General features: G+C 31.5%; 1 protein-coding gene across 1 annotated transcript; it reads right to left on the bottom strand.

The window, feature by feature from the left end:
• On the bottom strand, positions 1-3,570 carry LOC114162394 (EIN3-binding F-box protein 1-like). The gene is made up of 2 exons (XM_028046263.1): positions 3,303-3,570; positions 1-2,637 (listed from the first exon to the last, which is right to left on the bottom strand). The coding sequence occupies exons 1-2, from the start codon at positions 3,325-3,327 to the stop codon at positions 731-733; spliced, it is 1,932 nt and encodes a 643-aa protein (XP_027902064.1). The 5' UTR covers positions 3,328-3,570; the 3' UTR covers positions 1-730.
• Positions 3,571-24,200: the final 20,630 nt, after the last annotated feature.

Here is a 24,200-nt window from a genome sequence, read left to right as displayed (position 1 = left end):
TTGTGGAAGGACCAAGGAACCAAATTTTTATTCATTATTTTCATAAAATTAACATAGAGAGTACAAGGGGCATATAGAGGTTAGTTACAATGAAGAGTTCCAAAAAATGAAGCCTAAAAAAGTAGGGTTTGGTGGTAAAAAACAAGCCATCCCCAAAAAGGGAAACGGATTGTGATGACAGACCTGTACATCGGGCTGCCATAGCCAAAGCCCTGACTGAAGTGAAAGGCTTCATAAACCTTCAACTCTCAAAGTAACAACTGCAACTTCAAGATGCCCCCTTGACTATAAAACTTAGACCCAAACAACACGCGCGCCACATGGCTCATATACGTGAAAATCTGGGTCAACACCACTGGACACACTCGTTACATACGGCTGCAAAGAAAGAAAGACAAAGGACACACATGGTGGCAAAACCGATACAAAGCATAGCTAAAAACATCAGGTGCCAACACTAGAAAAGGGATACCTAAAACTCCAGAACCCGGTAACTATTGCTCACAGAGATGCAGTCATTATAAAAGTGGCATCTCATCGATAGAATGAATGCCAAAAAGCTTTCAACAGATTTCCAATTCAAGGAAACCTGGAAAAAAATGGAGTTTGAATATAACTGTACCCTCTGGAAAAGGAGAACCGAGTAATGGATGACAAAGATCCATCGCGAATGAACCCAAAAACACTAAGGAGCAACACTAACTATAAAAGCTGATGAGGCTTTTCCTGTTCAGTAGAGGATGTCACACGTCCAGAGATGTTCCTGAAGCTTGCTGACTCCCCGGTTGCTGATTGCGCTGCAACGCTTGATATTCAATCCTGCAAGGGATTGGCCCAATTTTTTAAATGCGGGAATGCTCTTGTCTGAAACCGATACACAACCTGAAAAAGAAAGTATCTCCAGGCTGATCTGATTTCCGCGTGCAAGAGCTGCAATACCGGTATCAGTGATTGCAGATTTGGAAACATCAAGATCAGAGAGCATTGGGCAATTGCCTGCAATTGCCATCATGCTAGCATCGGTGACTCTTGTACAACCATCAAGACATAGCACTTGAAGAGTCCATCCATATGAGTTCACAACAGACAAAACTACTCTGTCTGTCACATTTAGACATCCACTTAAATTAACTGTTGTCAGACCAGTCTCAGAACACTCCAGCAGTGGAAGAAACCCTACGTCTGTTACTCTCTGAAGTCCACTCAATTCAACATGCTTAAGCCGAGGGCACAGTTTTCCAAGTAGTGCAAGATTGGCGTCGCCAAATCCAGGGCAGTCACGGATTGTTAAGGACCAAAATGATTCAGAAGGAGAGATTGCCGGCAAATCCAAGTCCAGGTCTTTGATTCCATAGCAGCTAATCAGAGTGAGAACCTTCAGTTTGGCAGCACAGTGAAAAAAGACACCAAAAAGCCCAATTTGGGTAATTCTGTGGCACTCCTGCAATTTTAGGCTCTCAATTGATAGAGCAGCCCTGGTAAATGAAACCAACCCCTTGTCCGACAGATATGCACATTTACGAAGCTGGAAGTTTTTCACATTTGGACAACCCTTTCCAACAGCTTCGATCGCTGTGTCTGTCAATCCTTGGCAGCATTCAATTGTGATTGAATTCAATTTCTGCAGTCCACGGCCATTACCCATAACCCAGAACCCTTTCTCACTGACATTTGGAAGGCCACTTAGGACAAGATCAGTAACTTGAAAGCCATAATGCCCGATAGTTGCTAGAGAGAGATCAGACACCATCAACGACTCAAGCTTCACCTTTGATAGAACATAAGAAGCCGAAGACATGAGGCCACAAACCCCCTGATCGCCAACTCCGGAGCAACCCTTGATCGATACAGACCTTAGATTGGGACACAACTTCCCAATAGCTTGTAGACCTTCGTTGCCAATGTTGGGACATGACTCAATTGATAACTCAGCCAGATTTGGACACTTCTTTGAGATTGCGATCAAAGTCTTGTCAGAAATATTGGGACACTTGCAAAGGTCGAGTTTCTCCAACTTATGACACCCGCTGGCAATCTCAATTAGGCCTTCATCATCAATAGTAGCAACATCAAACACAGAGAAAACCTTCAGAGAAGGGCATCCATGAGCAATGGCCTTGAGACCCACATTAGTCACCCCACGGTCTGAATTGCTTCCGCGAATTGTAAGCTTCCCCAGTCCTCCTCGAGAGGCGGTTCCAACAGCAATGGCAGCAAGCCTTACATCTGTTGCCTTCTTTCCCTCCAAGCTTCGGGATAGATATCCTTCGTTGCTAAGTCCCTCAGCATCATCAACAACCACATTATCATCTTGAGTACTTCCATTGCTGCAGATTTCATTCTCACAAATACTGCTTAGAAGCATAAGCCAGCGCTTGGATACAGAAGCACAGACGCTCCTATCTTGGCCAACAGGCAATCTTCTAAGGATCTCGAAGAGGCATTCATCTGGCAGAGATTCAATAGATGTCTTCTGCTTCGGCTCATCAAACCATTCTCGATTGATATCAAACGGAACACTGACGCGAGATCTCTTCTGAAGAGGAAAGTAATCAACAGAACGGCCAAGAGACAAGAAGAGACATGGTTCCTTGGGGTTAGGATATATACGACCCCCAGGGTAAAAATCATCATTTCCTGAAAAGAAAAAAAAAATCAATTGCATCCAAGGTCAAGACCACTACAAAATTACGCACAAAACACATCGAGGAAATGTAAAATTTCCACAACTAAAACAAAGAAAGACTCTGTCATATGAGCGATAGTTTTGAACATACAAAAGAAACCGTATATATTCATGAACATCTAAAGGCAGCAGTTGCAAAAGGTCAACTCTGAAAATTTTGCAGGACTTAAAAGATTAACCACTCAACAGTTGAACCTTCTGCCAAGTGATCTCAAAAACAAGATCCAAAGACTATTTACCAACAAAATTCACTTTTGTACACAAGATTAACTACTCAAAAGTTGAAACTTCTGCTATATAATCTATAAAAAAAAAAAAAAAAAGATCCAATTTTCACGGAAGACCGAAAACTACTACAAAAAAATACCATTAGGCCAATCCAAACTTAAATTATCTCACTATCTAAAAAAACCTTTGAAACTCTTTCCATCTCTCATCAGATCCACCAAGGAAGACAACGACTCAAAAAAATTCATCAGCTAAAACCCAAATAATAATCTTTGACCAACCAAGCAAGGAAATAAACATTTAAAGCAACCTCCAAAAATAACCACAAACACAACAACCAGACCCATGAATTGAATCGGGTAAAAGATGCGATCAGACAAAAAGGTACCTGAAAAGCTGAAGACTTGAGACATGGGCGCAGTTGAGAAAAGCCCGGTAGGTGAAATCTGGTGTTTTCCAGGCAAAAGAAGAGTTGAAGGATAGCGTAGAAGAAGAGAAGGAGCACGAAGAAGAACTCGTGAGAGCAAAAATGCATGAGGGAGGAGGAGGGAGAAGGTGGAAACCCTATGAGATAGGGCAAAAAAATAGAGAGAGAAAGTGAGGGAAAGAGAAATGAAGGGCTTTGGTTAGCCAAAGGGAGGCTTTTATTGAAAGTGGAAAGAAACAGATTCGGGTGCAATGAATGCAAAGTTCCTAAGTGCAATGTATCTGAACATACAAAGTGGGGTTTCTTTTCTTTGTATTATTCTTCCACCAAATGAATACCAGAAACCACACACACACTGGTTTTCCCTTTCTATATCTACCTTTTCTTTTTCATTATTTCAAGTAGAAACTTTTATATCTAAATTTTTTGTTGCCTTGTGTTTAAAATGAATAAACTCAGATTTTAAAAATCACTTTTTACCAAATTAGTTTAACAGACTTTTTTTTAAGGAATTTCATAGTTGTTAGGTAACATACTAACATGGTAGAATTTATGTTTAATGTATATTTATATTTTTTCTCTTTCTACAATTATTTAATTTATCATATTAAGAAAAGCAATTATATTAGTTGATAATAATTTTTTTCTTGAATTTATCTCTTAAAACTTTTTTATAATTAATGCTTTTCTCTTTCTAAAATTTCCTTGAATATAAATTCTCACTAATGTAAAATGTTTTAATCTAAAAAGAGTAACTAAAAAGTATTGTGAATCAGGTCTTGCAAAAAATAAAAGTTTCTATTCATTTCTAATTTGAATCTTGTAAGAATATTAAAAACATCATAAAATAATTATTTATTGCTTAACAATTCCATTGAATCAAATTAATGCATAAAAAAAACATTATTCAAAATCAATATCTCAAATGATTGACCAAGTACACAATTAACATATTAGAACATATGTAATATGTCCCCTTACATAAGTTGGTATTGTTCAACAAATTTTTTTATTAGAGTGTATTGTATAATTGATTTGTAAAAAAAAAAAAATATTTAATGTGACCTGAGTTAAGAGTCCTCTAAATAATTTGGACATTTGAATACTTTTTATTAAAAAATATATATATAATATTGTCAAGTTTATAAATTTGAAATTTTGTAATGTCTTTGAATCTGATAATCGGTACATATTAAATTTGTAGTGTGATTGGTACGTACGATGTTTGATGGAAAATTCATTCTGTCAGATTTAGAAACTTCCAAACTAGGAAACACTGTTGGAATTTTGAATTACACATTTCTTATCTAATCCACCAACAAACTTGGATTTCAAGAATTGAAAATAAGTTTTGATACTGACATTAAATATTCATAAATGTAACAAAAATTAAGTTCATGAGTTATTTATTGTTATAATATTATTTAAGGACGGTCTTAATAAAGAGTCATGAAGAAAACTTTTAAAACTGAATTATTTTATAAAATAAATTAAGGAGGTTCATGAATTTATTCACTTCTCCAAAGTATATTTATTTCTAGATTAGGCCTGATGAACATCAAAACTTAAAGAGAAAAAAAAATATTTTTTAATTAAAAAGTAATGAAATCTTTGAATTCATTATTTGACTAGTATTTATTTATAGAGCAAGTTCAGTGAACATAGAGTCATTTTAAGTGTGGATTTACAAAGAAGGTTGAATGAACTAGGGTCGGTAGGTTATTTGAGGACAGTGACTTAAGAATCACGATTGAAGAAATTAAAAAATTCAAACAACTTGCTTTTTAGTTTACGAAGGAAAAGTGTAGAAAAAAAATATTAAAAAATGTAATGACATTTTAAGTAATTTAGTTATATTAAAAATAGAAAGAAAACTTCTAATTTTTTTCAAATAAATAAAACATACGGAGTTTTTGTAACAATAATTAGTATCTCTATTACACTAGTGAAAACTTATTTATTCATATTCCTTTTTATCACAACAAGATGGACTTTGCCTAGACTACAAATAGATCAATTATTAAATTTTGGGTGGAAGTTTCTTTTACCCATTTCTCTTGGTAATCTATTATTAACAACGTCGTCTCAACTGTTTTCACTATATATACATTGGATGAGACATGTAAGGTTTATTCCAAAAAAATAATTTATCTAAGTTTTAAACCTACAAATATTGTGTACAAAAAAGCTAAAAAGTTTCAATTTCTAAAAAAGACGAAACGTTTATTCACACGTAACATCTTATATTGTATATATTATAGATTAAAAAAAATTAAGATAGAATATAATTCTTTTCAAATAGTTTTTCCAGTCCATCACTGTTATTAATATAATATTTTACGTATCTAACTTTTTATGAAAAAAAATATCTATATTTATAAAAATGCTGTTGTAGAATTAAAGTATTAAAGATTCTATATTATATATATATATATATATATATATATATATATATATATTATTTAATGTCTTTCAAAATATATTAGAAACTACGTTTAAACTTTAAAACATATCTGCATTAAGGAATGTATAAATTACAACAATATAAAAATGTGGAAATAAAATTTTCAAACATAATCTCAACCGTCTAATTTGTGTCCATCACTCCCAGTTGTACCATACGATCATAATAAACGAATAAATCACAAAACAAACCAAAAACAGTGTAAATGTAGTTATAATAAACTAATAAGTGATGGGAAAACAACAACAAACAGTATACCAGAGAATGCAGCGGATATAATTTTCCCTAACTTGCAAGAATCTATGAGGCTATAATTAAAGAACAACAATAATAAATCACCAAAAGCATAAATAAAGGCACCAAGATTTTTAACGTGGAAAACCCCTCAAATCAAGGGTAAAAACCACGAGTCGTCCAGAACAAAGAAATAGCTCCACTATGATCAACAAGAGTACAAAAGAGTCTCAATCAATAGCACAAATTAGTGCCAATACCCAACCAAATAACAAAGCAACAAAGCTTTCAAATAGAGAAGAACAAGAGAGGACATCTCTATACTGCTACAGTGCGAAATTAATATCTCCCAACTCAGACCTCGTATCAAAGATCCGACCGGTCAGAATGAAGAGCAATGAGTTCCGAACCTGCTGTAAAAATTTTAGCCCGATCCAACGGTAAACGAATCCGCAGCGCCGAATTTACTGCGACAGCTCTATGAAAAACGTGAACAAAATTTTCCCTCTACCTCTCCCTCTATGTGTTAGGGCTTTCAGTGTATTCTGACTCTATTGTTCTGCCTCTCTCTTTATTTTATAGCCTCCTCTCCACTAGGTTTAAGTGAGACATGAACTTCTCAAAGTTTGGGCCTTTTCTCCACATAGGAAGGGAGCCCAATACCCAACAAATCTCCCCCTCACAACTATGTGGAGATAACTGCCAAACCGGCGATCTCACAACAAACTTCAAACTTTCCTCTTGGCAATGCTTTAGTCATCATATCAGCACCATTATCATCTGTATGAACCTTTTTCAACTCCAACAACTTAGCATCCAAAGCATCACGTATCCAATGATACCTCACATCAATATCAATATGTTTGGATCTAGAATGAAAAGTTGGATTCTTACCAAGATGGATAACACTTTGGCTATCAACAAACAATGAATAGTTATCTTGCCTAAAACCAAGCTCCTGCAAGAATTTCTTCAACCATAACAACTCCTTGCATGCTTCAGTAATAGCAATGAACTTTGCCTCTTCAAAACACTCAGGTTCTCCACCGTCAGTCAAGGTTATGTACTCATCACAAAAATACCTTGTAGAAGGTTGTTTCTGTCTATTAGACCTCCTGAGTTGGACTTGAGGTGATTCAGGTATATCACCAAGATCGTCATCATCATCATGTTCCTCTTGAGCATCATCAATTGGAACCTCTACTCCACTTCCAAATTGTTGATCATCAACATCACCATGTTGCTCATTGTCTTGAGCTTCCGTTTCAACATTCTCCAAATTGTGAGCGGGCAACCTCATCGGATTACCATTAGTGAGATTACTATTTTTCTCGGGTGTGGTCTTCTCCACCTTATCAATGTTTTCAATGGTCTGGTCTTCCATGAATTGTACATCACGGCTTCTAACAAGTTTCTTCTCAACAGGATCATAAAACCTGTAGCCAAATTCATCCTCACCATAGCCAATAAAGATACATTGCCTTGTCTTTTTATCTAACTTGGATCTTTCATCCTTAGGAACATGAACAAATGCCCTGCAACCAAAGACACACAAATGATCATAGCTAACATTCTTACCAAACCAAATTTTGTCTAGCACCTCAGTATTCAAAGCAACTACAGGACTGAGATTAATGACATGCACAGCTGCAAGCAATGTCTCTCCCCAAAAGTGCTTAGGCAACTTTGCTTCCGAAAGCATACATGTAACCCTTTCAACCAAGGTCCTGTTCATCCTCTCCGCTAGACCATCAATTGAGGAGTTTTAGGAGGAGTCTTCTCGTGTCTAATACCATGTTGCCTGCAATAAACATCAAAAGGTCCACGGTACTCACCACCATTATCACTACGGATGCATTTCAGCTGCTTGCCTGATTGCCTCTCAACCATAGCATGAAATTCCTTGAACTTTTCAAGTACTTGATCTTTCCGTTGAAGAGCATAGACCCATAGCTTCCTGGAACAATCATCAATAAAAGTAACAAAATAAAGTGCACCACTAAATGACTTTACCTTTAATGGGCCGCAAACATCAGAATGCACCAATTCAAGCAATTCTGACTTCCTTTAGGGTGGATGCTTCTTAAAAGATACTCTGGTTTGTTTACCAGCCATGCAATGAGAACATTTCTCCAATTCTACATTTCTCAATCCCATAAGCACATCCTTTTTAGCTAAGCAGTTAAGCCCTTTCTCACTTATATGACCAAGCCTCCGGTGCCACAAAGATGCCTCCATATACATAGCATTCACACTGTCTTTAGCAACCAAAGCTTTAGTCCAATACAATTTAGATTGTTTCTCCCCTCTGGCCATAACCAAGTTACCTTTAGTGAGCTTCCATTTACTAGAACCAAAGTGATTGTCATAACCACAATCATCAAGCAACTGCACAGAGATTAAATTAAAACGAACATCTGGAGCATGTTTGACTCCTTTAAGCAACAACTACACTCTCATGTTGGTTTGCAGGCAAACATCACCAACACCAATCACTTTAGACTCACCATCATTACCCATCTTCAACACTCCAAAATCACCAGAAGTGTAAGATGTGAAGAACTCCTTCCCAGGTGTAACATGCAGTGTAGCACCACTATCAATAATCAACATGCTCTCATCAGATACAAGATTAACGGACTCAAAGTCACGAAGAAGAACAAGATCACCATCTGTAGCAGTAGTGACACGATCATCATCATCATGATCATTCTCTCTCTGTTTGCCCTTCTTGTCTTTGTTCTCCTTTTTTCACTTAAAACAGTATTTCTGAATGTGCTCAGTTTTATGACAAAAATGACACTCTAAATTCTTGTATCTTGACTTGGACTTGCTCCTACTCTTCTCTCTACCACCTTTATGTTCCTTTTTTTGACTTCTCCCCCTAGCTTCTGTAACAAGCATCTCAGACTGAGATGAAGAACCATGCGCCTTCCTCCTCATCTCTTCATTAAGAGCACCGTTCTTTGCCATCTGAAAAGAAACAACACCATTCGAGGCAAAGTTCGTAATTGAAACCCGAAATACCTCCCAAGACTCTGGTAGAGTATTAAGCAACCATAATCCCATAACTTCGTCATCATACTTTATGCCCATTCCTGACAATTGATCTAGGAGCCCTTGAAACTCATTTAAGTGATCAGAAATAGAAGAATTCTCCATGTACCTCAATTCATCAAGCAATTTAACAAATACAATTTATTATTGCGCGACTTAGAAGCATACAAAGACTCAATCTTCTCCCACAAAGCTCTGGCATGTGTCTCATTAGCAATATGATTATAAACATTATCTTCAACATATTGCCGAATAAAACCACATACATGTTGGTGCTCAAAGTCTCATTCTTCTTCAGACATAGAATCTGGCTTCTGTGTAGTAAAGACCGGAAGATGCAATTTCTTGACAAATAATAAATCTTTCATCTTGCCCTTCCACAAATGACAATTTGTACCATTCAAAGCAACCATCTTTGCATTTGCCTCCATCATTCAAGCAAGTAAATATGGCCTAACCAAGAGCTTTGATACCACTCTGATGGGGAAAACAACAACAAACAATATACCAGAGAATGCAGCGGATATAATTTTCCCTAACTTGCAAGAATCTATGAGGAGCTATAATCAAAGAGCAGCAATAATAAATCACCAAAAGCACAAATAAAGGCACCAAGATTTTTAACGTGGAAAACCCCTCAAATCAAGGGTAAAAACCACGAGTCGTCCAGACCAAAGAAATAGCTCCACTATGATCAACAAGAGTACAAAAGAGTCTCAATCAATAACACAAATTAGTGCCAACACCCAACCAAATAACAAAGCAACAAAGCTTTCAAATAGAGAAGAACGAGAGAGGAAATCTCTACAAATCACTGTTGCAGTGCGAAATTAATATCTCCCAAATTAGACCTCGTATCAAAGATCCGACCGGTCAGAATGAAGAACAATGAGTTCCGAACCTGCTGTAAAAATTTCAGCCCGATCCAACGGTGAACGAATCCGCAGCGCCAAATTTACTGCGACAACTCTATAAAAAACGTGAACATAATTTTCCCTCTACCTCTCCCTCTATGTCTTAGGGCTTTCAGTGTATTCTGACTCTATTGTTCTGCCTCTCTCTTTATTTTATAGCCTCCTCTCCACTAGGTTTAAGTGAGACATGGGCTTCTCAAATTTTGGGCATTTTCTCCACATAGGAAAGGAGCCCAATACCCAACAATAAGATATATATTTTTCTTATAACAAAAGCAATTTTCATAATTTCATCATTCAACGTGTTTTTCAAGAATGAAATATTTATATCAACTATGCTTTCATTGGTTTTTATATAAAAGTCACGACCAGGTAATTTGATCCATAGAAACTCTTAAACATTTAATAATATTTTTGGAAGACAACGTGTAGAATAAGTTATGAGATTTTTCACTTGTCCTACTATCTTTTATATATATATATATATATATATATATATATATATATATATATATATATATGAAATAAGTTATGAGATTTTTCACTTGTCATACTATCTTATATATATGCAAAATAATAAATTAGGACTAAAGTTTCCTTCAAAGTATGATAGGATAAATATATCATATGCCTCCATGGCTTGTTTCGTATTGAAACATCATATTATAGGAACCTTCTTTAATCCTCACAACTACCTATTTTTCTTTATGTGAGTTGGATATTAAGAGAGTATGAATAATCTAATTAAATCATAATTAAATACACCAAAGACAAAACAATATAACACCTTGTCCGTAAAAGTCACTATATACTCATCATCCATACAAATTATACATAACATTTCTCATCTCAATAGTAAATCATCATTCAAAAATAATCTAAAGCATATTAATTTATTATTAATTCATGAAATCCAGTGGTACCTTTTTTTTTTTCCGACAACAAACATATAACAAAGACTCCTTACCTGAAACCTAAGTTCCAATTCACGTTCAATATAAAGGATACACACTTAGCATCTCATTGGGTGTCCAGCGAGCGACCACTACTTGATGCCCAACACCCAGTATCCTAGACCCCTAAAGCTCACTGAAACTAATTCTAGATAGTGTTGGTAATCGGTGTCCAAAATTCTAGATTATCATTTTTTAAGTTTAATTCCAGCTAATGTTCCTCATATAAGATACTTCGTAATCTTCTCGATAATGATTCCTAATTAGTTAAGTACCAAGGTTAATTACATCATTAAACATAATAAATTACACATTATTCTTGTATTTTCATTATCAAAATAAATTTACTATCAATGTTCCTTTTTATGATTACGAGTAAAGGTATTTGACATTTAATTGAAGGGTTATGTATATTTTAAAGCATTCTAAGATGACATTGAATATTAATATTTTTTTTCTTGTTTACCTAAGCTTTAAAAGTTATGTCCTTTTACCACTAAAGGAGGGCATAAATATTAGCTTTTCCACATTTTTAGGTTATATATTTTATAAGCACTCCTATTCAGCTTAAATCAATAACTTATTTAACCATAAACCAACATTTATACCTAATATTCCTATACGTAGAATCCAATTGGGATCATGGTAGCCAACATCCACTTTCATTAATATACTTTTTTAAGAAAAAATGTACATTCACTCCATTAAAAGTACACATGTTTAAATACTGCAAGTATTATAGGTTAATTTGGAACCATATTCTAAAAATATCGTATCGTTGAAACATGGTTTTGGTATTTTTGTGGACAGAGGATGAAATGTAACTATGTAATTTTATTCTTTGATTAATATTGTTTTGTATTTGTAGGTTCATTGTTTGGAGGTAAACAACAGCATTATTTTTATATAAGACTGCCAACCAGTTTGTATCAATCATGTTCTTTCCCCCCACAACCATGCAATGCACTTCCATTTTACACAATATAATATATACACAAATTGTTCCTTTTCCCCTATCTTGAAGATTGTGATCCACTTGTGTGCATTAATATATATATATATATATATATATATATATATATATATATATATATATATATATATATATATATATATATATATATATATATATATATTTATATATGAGAAGTGATTTCCTTGTTGAAATGGCAACCTTGGACATTGGACTGAACACTCTATCTTTGGTTGGATGCTGCCTACTCATCCTAAATTTCCAGTTGTGTTCTGCGTGTTTGACTCTTCATTCTTCTTTGCAACGTTTTTTATCCACCTATTTTTTGTTCTAAAAAAATTCATATGTCAATTTTATTTTAAAATTCTGTTTTAGGAAATAGTTATAAATTTTATTATGAAAAATTATTGTTATCAATTCTTTTTGTAAAATATTTTGTATAAAACATTTCTCACAACAAATTTTATAAAAAATAATTATGAATCTTATAATTTTGTAGGAAATAATTATCCATGAATAAATTATTTGTCAATTAAGATTCTTAAAAAGAAGAACAAAAAAAACTCTTTTCCTATAAATCTTTTTAATAAATTTGCGAGAAAAAACTCATGTAATATGAAATTTTTTTATTAATGTCTAGACTTCTTTTAAATTAAAAGTAACGATAGTTTAACAAATTAATTACTTATGCTAGATTTTTTGTTTTGTGTTTTGAGTTTGTACCTTCAAGAATATATACTGATTTAAATATTTTAAATATATATTAAAAAATATGATTATTAAAATTAGTGTATTTTAAAAATACAGAACATTGACAACTCAAAAAAATTAAAAGATAAACTAAATTATGAAAGTTTGTTTACACCGATAATTGTATGTTTGAATGGAAATAAAAAAATATGTGTGCTACATTTAAATGTTATTTCATGTGGAAACAATCAATTGCTTTATTCATTTTTATATATAGCAAACTCAGTTTTTATTCTTAGACATGAGATATTTTTTGTTTTTATTTTTCACACGTTATTTTATCAATATCTAGTATTCACCTTGTTATTAAAAATTAATTATTACTTTCATATATTTTATGTACTGTTTTATTGTATGCTTATTTTAAAATAATTTTTATATATAAAATGTAAACTTAACTCAATTCTTTTAATATATGATTGGCTAATTCGCTAATTAATCACATGTCTTTCTGTACCAGCGGTATATACATTAACATCTCTTTAATTATTTTGGAATTTGAATAATAGATATAAAATCATTTGTTATATGTTTGACAACAAAGTCTTGTATATTCATGTATAATTTTGATATATATTCAGTAGTGTGTGTTTGTCAAGCTGATCAAAATGTATCTAGTATACTTCAAGATTTGTTAGATCTAAATATCAATTCTAATGAATACAAAAATAACAAAAAAGAAATCTTTGAAAAAAATAATATTAAATATATTTTATTAGAAACTATTATTTTATTTATTCTAAATAGTTTTGTTTAATATGTAAAATTAAATTTATAAGTATTGGAGAAAGTTTATTTACACAAATATTAGTGAAACTAATAATATATAGAGAGAGATAGTAGTGGTAAACAAAATTACTTACTTGCTTACTTTTTAAGTAATATAAATATTATTTAAGTGTTATACTGATTTATTTATATAAAAATATTTATAAAATCTTATTCATCTCATCAATATGAAGGACTTACACATTGACATAAAACAAAGATTTCTAAAACTCTACATATATAAGATCTTAAAGGAAAATAGAGATATTTTATAACAAAATAAATTTTACTCAAAATCAGTATTTATTTAATTAAAAATGACTTATACATGTTCACTTTCCAGTGATCAAATTTGAATGAAAAAAAAAAACTACTAAAAATATCTATAAGACTTAAAAATAATAGAGAAAAATAGAAATTAAATAAAGAGACTCAATAAATGAAAAAAGTAATAATAATAATGATATAAAAATAACTAAAACGAACAAAAGTAAATATTCCTGGGTTTAAATATATTTGTTATCTTCTAACTTTTAGTGAAAATTGAAATTAGTCTTTTTTTTTTTAAATTTTGAACTAATTTAGTCACCTATCTTTAAAAACGTGTAAATTTAGTCATTTTAACTAAATTTTGTTAAGTTTATTTGACGTTTCAAACATAATTTATAATAGTATTTAAATTGTTTACACCGTTTGACATATCTTTGTTTCAATATTAACTCAAATACTATCATGAACTGTCTTTAAAACGCAAAATAAACTTAACAAAATCTAGTTAAAAGAACTAGATTCACACATCTATAAAGTTAGAGAATTATATTGTGTCTTTAAAACGTAAAATAAACTTAACAAAATTTAGTTAAAAGAACTAGATTTCCACATTTATAAAGTTAACGAATTATATTAGATCAAAATTTTAAAAAGGAGACTAATTTTATTTTTTATTAAAAATTAAAAACATATTTAACACTGTTTACGATCATGATATATGAATATTAAAAAGACTGAAAAATTGCGTTAAGTGTAACTTTATTTTAATCTGATATAATTTGAGTTCAAATTTTCTAAAACCGAATAACTTGAGCTCAATCTATCTGTTTATATAAATAGGTCAAATAATGTCTGTATAAGATATTAATGACATGACCATGTTATTACCATTCATTAAGAAAACACGTTAAAATCAAGAAACTCGTTGAGGACATTCAAGTCCACTTTGGAGGCTACAGGATCGCCATTTTTTCTACTGTTCTCTCTTTCACACCTCTTTTCCTCGTTTTTCAACAAATCAAAATTATATAGTTTGGATAACATTTTTCTGAACAACAAACTTTTAACAATTATTAATTTTCACTAAAAACAAAGTATCTTTATTGTTGTATTTATTAATTTTTAGGACTATACAAATTATTGAAAATTTTATCTTCTAATACGAAACTCTATTTAAGAAATTAATGTGTCTATTAAACTGATGTCATCACAGCATAGGATGTGGTAATATATAATGTATTAACATTTTTTGTGGAATTCAAAACAATTAAGTGATGGATGTTAAGTTTTGGTGGTTTGTGTCCTATATTTTGTCTAACTCATTATTATTGTTATCTATTTTTTATTTTTTATTTTTTGAGTCTTTGATTGTTGTGGTAGTGTTGGCTATGAAGCAACATCACCATGATTTGCCGCTGTAAGTCTTTGACAAGGAAAATAAGAGACTTTGAACTCATGCCACTTCAACTGTCACTATCATGCACCAACAATTTATCTTTATTCAAAACTCCTATTTTTACATTCACACTAACATTCATGCATACAATTTTTACATCTTTACCTTATTTTGATTTTATTAGTTAAAATAAGTTTCGTTGTACAACATTTTTTGATTTGAAAAAGAATGTCATTTAACATTCTAGTGGATATGTGATTTTTTAGGAAGAGAAAGATAATAAATATAAAAAGCATAAATAAACAAAAAATAGAGTCTACAAATCATATGTAATTGATTTTAGAAATTAATAAATATATGTGTCTTGTGCGTGTACAAGTTTTTCTTTTTAATTAATAAAAAATAATAAATAGAGTTTAAAAGGAATTATTATAATAAGTACATCTATTATTTTATATAATAAGTACATGAAATTAAATAATTATGTAAAATATTTTATATAATAAGTACATGTATTATTTTATTTTTATTTTACTGGTCGGAAAGTAATAGGGGGTGGGATATAGGGATGCTTCTTGTATATTGAAAATATTAGAAAAGTAGGATATATAAATGTTTTAGGACAATGATTAAAAATAATTAATATGTATTAAATCTTATAAAAATTCATATAATTAATTGTGATATTGAATGAATTCTAATTTAATAATTATTAATATTTTTTTTTTTAAGGTTAAAATGTCTATAAATATTATTTTATATAACATTTTCTTTGATTCACATAAATAAAAAATTAAAAAATAATTATATTTTAATATTGTTAAAAATAAAAATATAATTAAATGTAAAAAATTTTAAATTAACAAAAATACCAAAAAAGAAAAATAGTGTTTTACATCCAACAAGTTAAAAATAAAAACAATTAAATATGAATGCAAGATTTCACTAAGAAAAAAGTATTGTTAAAAAATTTGAAAGGATAATTTTATCTTTATAAAATATGTTACAAAAATTTATATTATTTTAATTAATAAAATTAATTATTTTAATTTTTAATATATAAATAATAAAATCAATAATACGTTAACCAAGTGTTTTTCAGATCCGATTAACATTCTCTTTAAAAGAATAAATAACAATAATTAATGATAAAAAATGAAAATATTTAATGTTGAGCATGTTTCTTGTTTTCCCTGAAGTTTAGTTTGGGTTTTTTTTCATCAGCAACACATTTTAAGGTTTTGGGCTGAAATGTGAAGATAGGTCCAATAACCTGATCATTAAAAAGTCCATTAAAATGATGTCAAACATGGGAAGTAGAAGACAGTAAATTACTTCTAAATACTATATATTTCATTTGTTGAGTACAGAGATGTAATGTTAATGAGATTTAAATCTATTCTATCTTTGTTTTATAATTTCTTGTACACAATTTTGTTCGGAGGCATTTAAAATAAATAAGAATTAGTTTAAAATATAATAAAATGATTTAAAATGTAGAAAATATATTTATTTTTCTACATAATGAATATATTTATGATACAATGATGATTATGAACGGATTTAAAAAGTCTATTAAACCGGTGTCAAAGAATCTTAAATTGTCGGTCCCAACATTGTGGATGAAGACCACAACTAAAGAGACATGTCGGAAACATCAAGACAAGCTTGAAATTTGAATAGTCTTCTTCACCAGAAAGAAAATTGTACTCTCAATTTGAACACCATAATTATTATTTTTTATTTATTTTATAGTATGTCCAATTCTACTCATGTTTTTCTCTCCTATTTGATTGAATTGGTCATACAATTTATGCATTTTTATTTAGTCTACATGGTCTTTTAAAGTTTATTCAAAATAAAAAAATGTTTATATTTGGATAAATATTTGTTCATGGTCTTAATTGGGAAAGAAGTTTGAAGATCCCATCAGATTATATTCTTGTTCCAACATTAGTCGTTGCGTTCATAAAACGTTAGTTTATTATTCCAGGATTCATCATATACTGTTGGAAGAAAAAGAAAAGAAAATAATTTGTTATTAAATTTAATTAATTTAATTTTGAAATATTTTGTAGGAACAAATGTAGATAAGGGAGTTAGAATGGATTTATTAACTTAAACTAGGTTTGTAAGTTATGAAACATATTATACTGAGAAAAATATGAAAAGCTAAATCTACAATTAATCAATGATATGAAAAGTTTAAGTTATATAGGTGAAAGAAAATAATTGATTTATCTCTAACATTAATTATATATTTTGTTACTAGTCAATTATTTCCCCCCTTTCACATAAAAATGGTTACATTAATTTCACATTTTACTGGAACATGTTGCTTCCACAGCACTTCCATAATGTTAGTATACAACTAGTGATGCATGCTGATCTTTGATTCAAACAGTTCATTATATTAGTTTTACAATTCCAAGTCCCACATCTCTTGTGTTTTGAATGAAACCGTTCATAAGACTAGAATGAAATTTTAATTTGAAAGATATAAAATAAAGATGTCTTATAATTATAAATTAACTCTATACTGTTATGAATTAATGGTCGTCCATTGATTTATACAATTACTCATATGATTGATAATCATATTATTCATTACTCTTTATGATGTAATATTTTGTATTTACTATTTGATTTTATATCCTTTCTGGGTTACCATATTGTACCTATAAATAGGACTCGTCCTATCAGTAATTAGACACACATAAAACCAGAAGTTGCTCCCTACTCTCTCATTCTCTATTCTTCCTCTCCTTTGTCTCTCTTATTACCTTTATTTTATAACACGTTATCAGCACGAGGGTTATCCAACTGAGCGTGAAGGCATATTTTTTTTTTTTTTTCTTTCTCCCTAAGAACAACGCTCTATATTCCTTAATCAAGGTTCTTTCTAATCTTTTTCTCATTCACAAACTTTATCTCATTTTTTTTTTGTGTAATGATAATTGTTTGATTTATTTTTCTCTGTCATATTATTATTATTATTATTATTATTTGATTTTAATAATTTCATACATGAAATTTGATTATATTAATATTTTATGTGCTAGTTCTAAAACATGTCAAATCTTGCAAAGCTTGAATTTGCGGCCCTTGATATTTCGGGGGACAATTATTTATCATGGATTTTAGATGCTGAGATTCATCTAGATGCAATGGGTCTGGGTGATGCTATTAAAGAAGGAAATAAAGCATCTGAACAAGATAAAGCTAAAGCTATGATTTTCCTTCGTCGCCATCTTCATGAAGGGTTGAAAATTGAATACCTTACTATAAAAGACCCTTCTGTATTATGGAAAAATTTAAAAGAAAGATATGACCATCAAAAGACCGTGATTTTGCCAAAAGCTCGTTATGATTGGATGCATTTACGGTTGCAAGATTTTAAAACTGTAAGTGAATATAATTCTGCAATGTTTAGAATTACTTCTCAATTGACTCTATGTGGAGAAAGAATTACTGATGAAGATATGTTGGAAAAAACATTCTCAACTTTTCATGCAACTAATTTGCTTTTGCAACAACAGTATCGTGAAAAAGGTTTTCACAAATATTCTGAATTGATTTCATGCCTTCTTGTGGCTGAACAAAATAATGAGCTCTTGATGAAAAATCATGAGGCCCGACCAACTGGTTCTGCTCCATTCCCAGAAGTGAATGCAGCAACATCTGATCCATATAATCATGGACGAGGTCAAGACCATAATAATAATCGTGGTCGTAATTTTGGCCGTGGTCGTAGCCATGGTCGTGGTCGTGGTCGTGCTATTAATCATGGTCGTGGACATGGTTATAAAGGAAATTTCAAAGAGAAACTTCATCAACAGAAGTGGAACAAGAATGCGAAAAAGGAAAAAGAAAGGGGTGAAAATAATGGCAAAAAGGCTGAAAATATATGTTACCGTTGTGGTAGTAAAGGTCATTGGACCCGTGCCTGTTATACACCAAAGCATCTTGTTGAACTCTACCAAGAATCACTTAAAAAGAAGAATGTAGAAACACACTTTGCTTATGAAGATGGTGATTCTGATTATGGTCATATGGATACTACTCATCTTGATATTGGTGATTTCTTTTCTAAACCCGATGGAAGCATTGATCACCTTATTGGTGATGGGAGTGTTAGAAAATAGTTTTATTTTATGATTAATTTTTAAGACAATGTTTTATATTTAATTCATGTTGCTTTTATATGTACAAGTTTTTATGTTTTTATGAATAAAATCCTCTATTTTATTTTATTTTATTTTTTCTTTCTCTCCTCTTACAAAGTAATCTCTAATATTGATATTTATGTTTATATGAAGAATGAATATTGGCATTAACACCAATGATGAGGATCTGTGCCTTGCTGATAGTGCAACAACTCATACAATTCTCAAGAGTAATAAATTTTTCTCTACTTTGGTAATGCGAGAAGTCAATGTTAGTACTATTTCTGGTACTACAAATATAATTGAAGGCTCTGGAAGAGCTACAGTACTTCTGCCAAGAGGTACAAGATTGCATATTAAAAATGCATTTTATTCTCCTAAGTCCAATAGAAACTTATTAAGTTTCAAGGATATTCGTCTAAATGGATATCATATTGAGACAAATAATGAAGGAGATGTTGAATATCTTTATATCACTCAAATTGAGTCAAATAAAAAATGTGTATTGGAGAAATTATCAGCCTTCTCTTATGGCTTGTACTACACATATATTAATGCGATTGAGACGCATGTTATTGTAAGCCAGAAGCTTACAAATAAGAATGAATTTCTTGTTTGGCATGATCGGTTGGGTCATCCTGGATATATCATGATGCGAAAAATAGCTGAAAACTCATGTGGACATCCACTTAAAAGTCAAAAGCTTCTTCAGTCCAATGATTTCTCATGTACTGCATGTTCGCAGGGAAAATTGATAATAAGACCATCACCAGAAAAAATTAGAAATGAGTCAATCTCATTTTTAGAACGAATACAAGGTGATATTTGTGGTCCAATACACCCACCATGTGGATCATTTAGATATTTCATGGTATTAATTGATGCGTCCACTAGATGGTCACATATTTGTTTACTATCAACTCGAAATCAAGCATTTGCTAAGTTATTAGCACAATTGATCAAGTTAAGAGCCCACTTCCCAGATTATCCAATTAAGAAAATTCGTCTTGATAATGCTGGTGAATTTACATCTCATGCTTTTAATGAGTATTGTATGTCAATTGGAATTGAAGTTGAACATCCAGTAGCACATGTTCATACTCAAAATGGACTTGCAGAATCATTGATAAAACGTCTAAAATTGATTGCACGACCTTTACTTATGAAAGCTAATCTTCCAATGACTACTTGGGGATATGCAATTCTGCATGCTGCAGTATTGATTCGCATCAGACCAACAAGTTATCACAAATACTCTCCTTTACAGTTGGTTTTTGGTCAACAACCAAATATTTCTCATTTAAGAATTTTTGGGTGTGCTGTATATGTCCCAATTTCCCCACCAAAAAGGACTATGATGGGTCCTCAAAGACGTTTGGGAATATATGTTGGATATGATTCTCCATCGATAATAAAATATCTTGAACCATCAACAGGTGACTTATTTACAGCTCGATTTGCTGATAGTCATTTTGATGAATCAATTTTTCCAACGTTAGGGGGAGAAAGAAAGAAACTGGAAAAAGATATTGGTTGGAATGAATTATCACTATCTCATCTTGATCCTCGTACAAAAGAGTGTGAACTAGAAGTTCAACGGATAATTCATTTACAAAAATTGGCCAACCAATTACCAGATGCTTTTACTGACACAAAAAGGGTAACTAAGTCGCATATACCCGCTGCTAATACTCCAATCAGAATTGATATTCCTGTTGGACAATCTAATATAGCAAATGAATCTCAAACACGCCTAAAGCGTGGTAGGCCTTTGGGTTCCAAAGATAAAAATCCTCGTGTGAGAAAAAGGGAAAAAAGGCAAGATGGCCTAATCGAGGGGGTAAAAGTCCCAAAAGATTCTTTTGACATAATCAATGATTCGGTTCCAGAAGAACCTCAGGTACCTGAAATTGTTGAAAATGATGAGATCTCAATAAATTATGTCATGAATCATAAAATATGGAATCGAAATAAAGTCAATATTGACGAGGTTTTTGCATATAATGTAGCAAAGGATGTCATAAGTGACAATGATGATCAAGAACCAATGACAATTGAAGATTGTCGGCAAAGAAATGATTGGCCAAAATGGAAAGATGCAATCCAAGCAGAATTAGATTCGCTTGCTAAACGAAAGGTTTTTGGACCTGTAGTTCGCACACCTGAGGGTGTAAAACCTATTGGGTACAGATGGGTTTTTGTACAAAAACGAAATGAGAATGGTGAAATTGTTAGATACAAAGCACGGTTAGTTGCTCAAGGTTTTTCACAAAGACCTGGTATTGATTTTGAGGAGACATATTCTCCAGTATTGGATGCAACAACATTTAGATATTTAATTAGCCTTGTTGCACAAGAAGGTTTGAATTTGCACCTCATGGATGTTGTTACAGCCTATTTGTATGGCTCTTTGGAAAATGATATTTATATGAAACTCCCTGAAGGATTTAATGTGCCCAACAAAGCAAATTCTAAAAAGGATTATTCAATAAAATTGAATAAGTCCCTTTATGGATTGAAACAATCAGGACGTATGTGGTATAACCGTCTAAGTGAGTACTTATTAAAGGAAGGGTATAAAAATGACCCTATTTGTCCTTGTATTTATATGAAAAGATCCGAGAATGAATTTGCCATAATTGCTGTTTATGTAGATGACATAAACATAGTTGGAACTCCTAATGAGCTCACAAAGGCAATTGATTGTTTAAAGAAAGAATTTGAGATGAAGGATCTTGGAAGGACAAAGTTTTGTTTGGGATTACAAATTGAGTATTTAAACAAAGGTGTTCTTGTACATCAAGAAGCTTATATAACGAAAGTGCTTAAAAAGTTCTATATGGACAAATCACATTCACTATGCACTCCAATGGTGGTGAGGTCATTAGATGTTGATAAAGACCCTTTTAGACCTCAAGAAAAAGATGAAGAACTACTTGGTCCTGAAGTACCATATCTTAGTGCTATAGGAGCACTAATGTATCTTGCTAATTATACTCGACCCGATATAGCATTTGCTGTAAATTTGTTAGCAAGATATAGTTCTTCACCTACAAGAAGACATTGGAATGGAGTAAAACAAATACTCCGTTACCTTAAAGGCACTATGAATATGGGCTTGTTTTACCCAAATGATTCAAAATTAGATCTAATGGGTTATGCAGATGCAGGTTATTTATCAGATCCTCATAATGGTCGATCACAAACAGGATATTTGTTCACATGTGGTGGCACAGCGATTTCATGGCGATCTGTGAAACAAACAATAACAGCAACATCGTCAAATCATGCAGAAATTTTAGCATTACATGAGGCAAGTCGTGAATGCGTTTGGTTAAGGTCTATAATTCAACATGTGCGACAAACTTGTGGTTTATCCTTGGGAAAAATGAAACCAACAACGATATATGAAGACAATAGTGCATGCATTGCTCAATTGAAAGAAGGATATATTAAAGGAGACAGAACAAAACATATTCTTCCAAAATTCTTTTTCACTCATGATCTTCAAAGAAATGGTGATGTAGAGATCCAAAAGATTCGCTCATGTGAAAATCTAGCAGATTTATTTACAAAGTCTTTGCCAAGGAGAACTTTTGAGCAATTGGTTCATAGGATTGGACTCCGCCATCTTAATGATGTAAGTTTACATGAGGGGGAGAAATTAGAAGATGCAAAGAACAATATTATATAGAATGATGTACTCTTTTTCCTTCACTAGGTTTTTATCCCAAAGGGTTTTTCCTAGTAAGGTTTTAACGAGGCACATTCTTTTATCAATGGACACCCAAGGGGGAGTGTTATGAATTAATGGTCGTCCATTGATTTATACAATTACTCATATGATTGATAATCATATTATTCATTACTCTTTATGATGTAATATTTTGTATTTACTATTTGATTTTATATCCTTTCTGGGTTACCATATTGTACCTATAAATAGGACTCGTCCTATCAGTAATTAGACACACATAAAACCAGAAGTTGCTCCCTACTCTCTCATTCTCTATTCTTCCTCTCCTTTGTCTCTCTTATTACCTTTATTTTATAACATATACAAAAATGTAGTTATTTAAAAAGTTTAAAATGCACTAAAAGAAAATATTATATTGTTAAAGGAAATTTGCTGATAAAAAAAATCTATCAATAAAACATTTATTGACAAATCTTACAAATAGATTTTAAAATTTTAATTATTAATAGGTATTTCTATTGGTAACGAATCTTTCAATAAATTTGTTTATAAAATTTGTAAATAAAATTATTTGATAATGCATATACGGATATTTTCATTGTTGAAATAGTAGCTTTGAACTTTGAGTGTGTGGTGATAAACTTCGCTAATAAATTTGTCGATAATTGAACTTTTTTTTTAAAATCTATTAGTAATTGAAGACAAACATCACTTCATCAACCCTAAAACTTGACCACCTTATTATTAGAAATTTCAAAAAAATTCGTATTCATAGGTATATGTGAATAAAACCTACAACGGATAAAAAATGAATATTGTAAATGAATATTCGCGGATAACGGATATGAGTATATTTTTATACCCGCATGTTAACGGGACAGGTACAAGTATCATAGTGTCCGTACCTAGGAGTGGCAAAATGGGCTAGCCCTACCCGTTTTGGCCCGACTCACCTGTGGCCCATCAAAAACGGGCAGGGTCGGGCTGAGCCGCCACCAATAAACGGGCTGGATATTGTAACCCGTCTCGTTTTCGGACGGGCTGGCCTGTCTTTTTTCTTTTTTAATATTTTTAACTTTTTGTTTATAAATCTATTTTATATATATAAATTTATTTATATAATATAAAAAAGTATTATTTTGTAATTATTTTTAATTTTAAACATAAAAAAATAAAAAAATATTATAAAACGGGTTGGCGGGCTGACCGTTTTGGCC

This window comes from Vigna unguiculata, chromosome 9 (genome assembly GCF_004118075.2).
Source record: "Vigna unguiculata cultivar IT97K-499-35 chromosome 9, ASM411807v1, whole genome shotgun sequence".
Classification (NCBI taxonomy): Eukaryota; Viridiplantae; Streptophyta; class Magnoliopsida; order Fabales; family Fabaceae; genus Vigna; species Vigna unguiculata.
The sequence above is the reverse complement of the archived record's forward strand: the minus strand, read 5'-3'. Positions and strand labels throughout refer to the sequence as shown.

Bases quoted from the DNA above. Each gene is read 5' to 3' on its own strand.
- LOC114162394 (XM_028046263.1), bottom strand. From the start codon at position 3,327: ATGTCTCAAGTCTTCAGCTTTTCAG. The intron at 2,638-3,302 runs GTACCTTTTTGT...TTTTCTTTTCAG, and splicing joins TCAAGTCTTCAGCTTTTCAG to GAAATGATGATTTTTACCCT.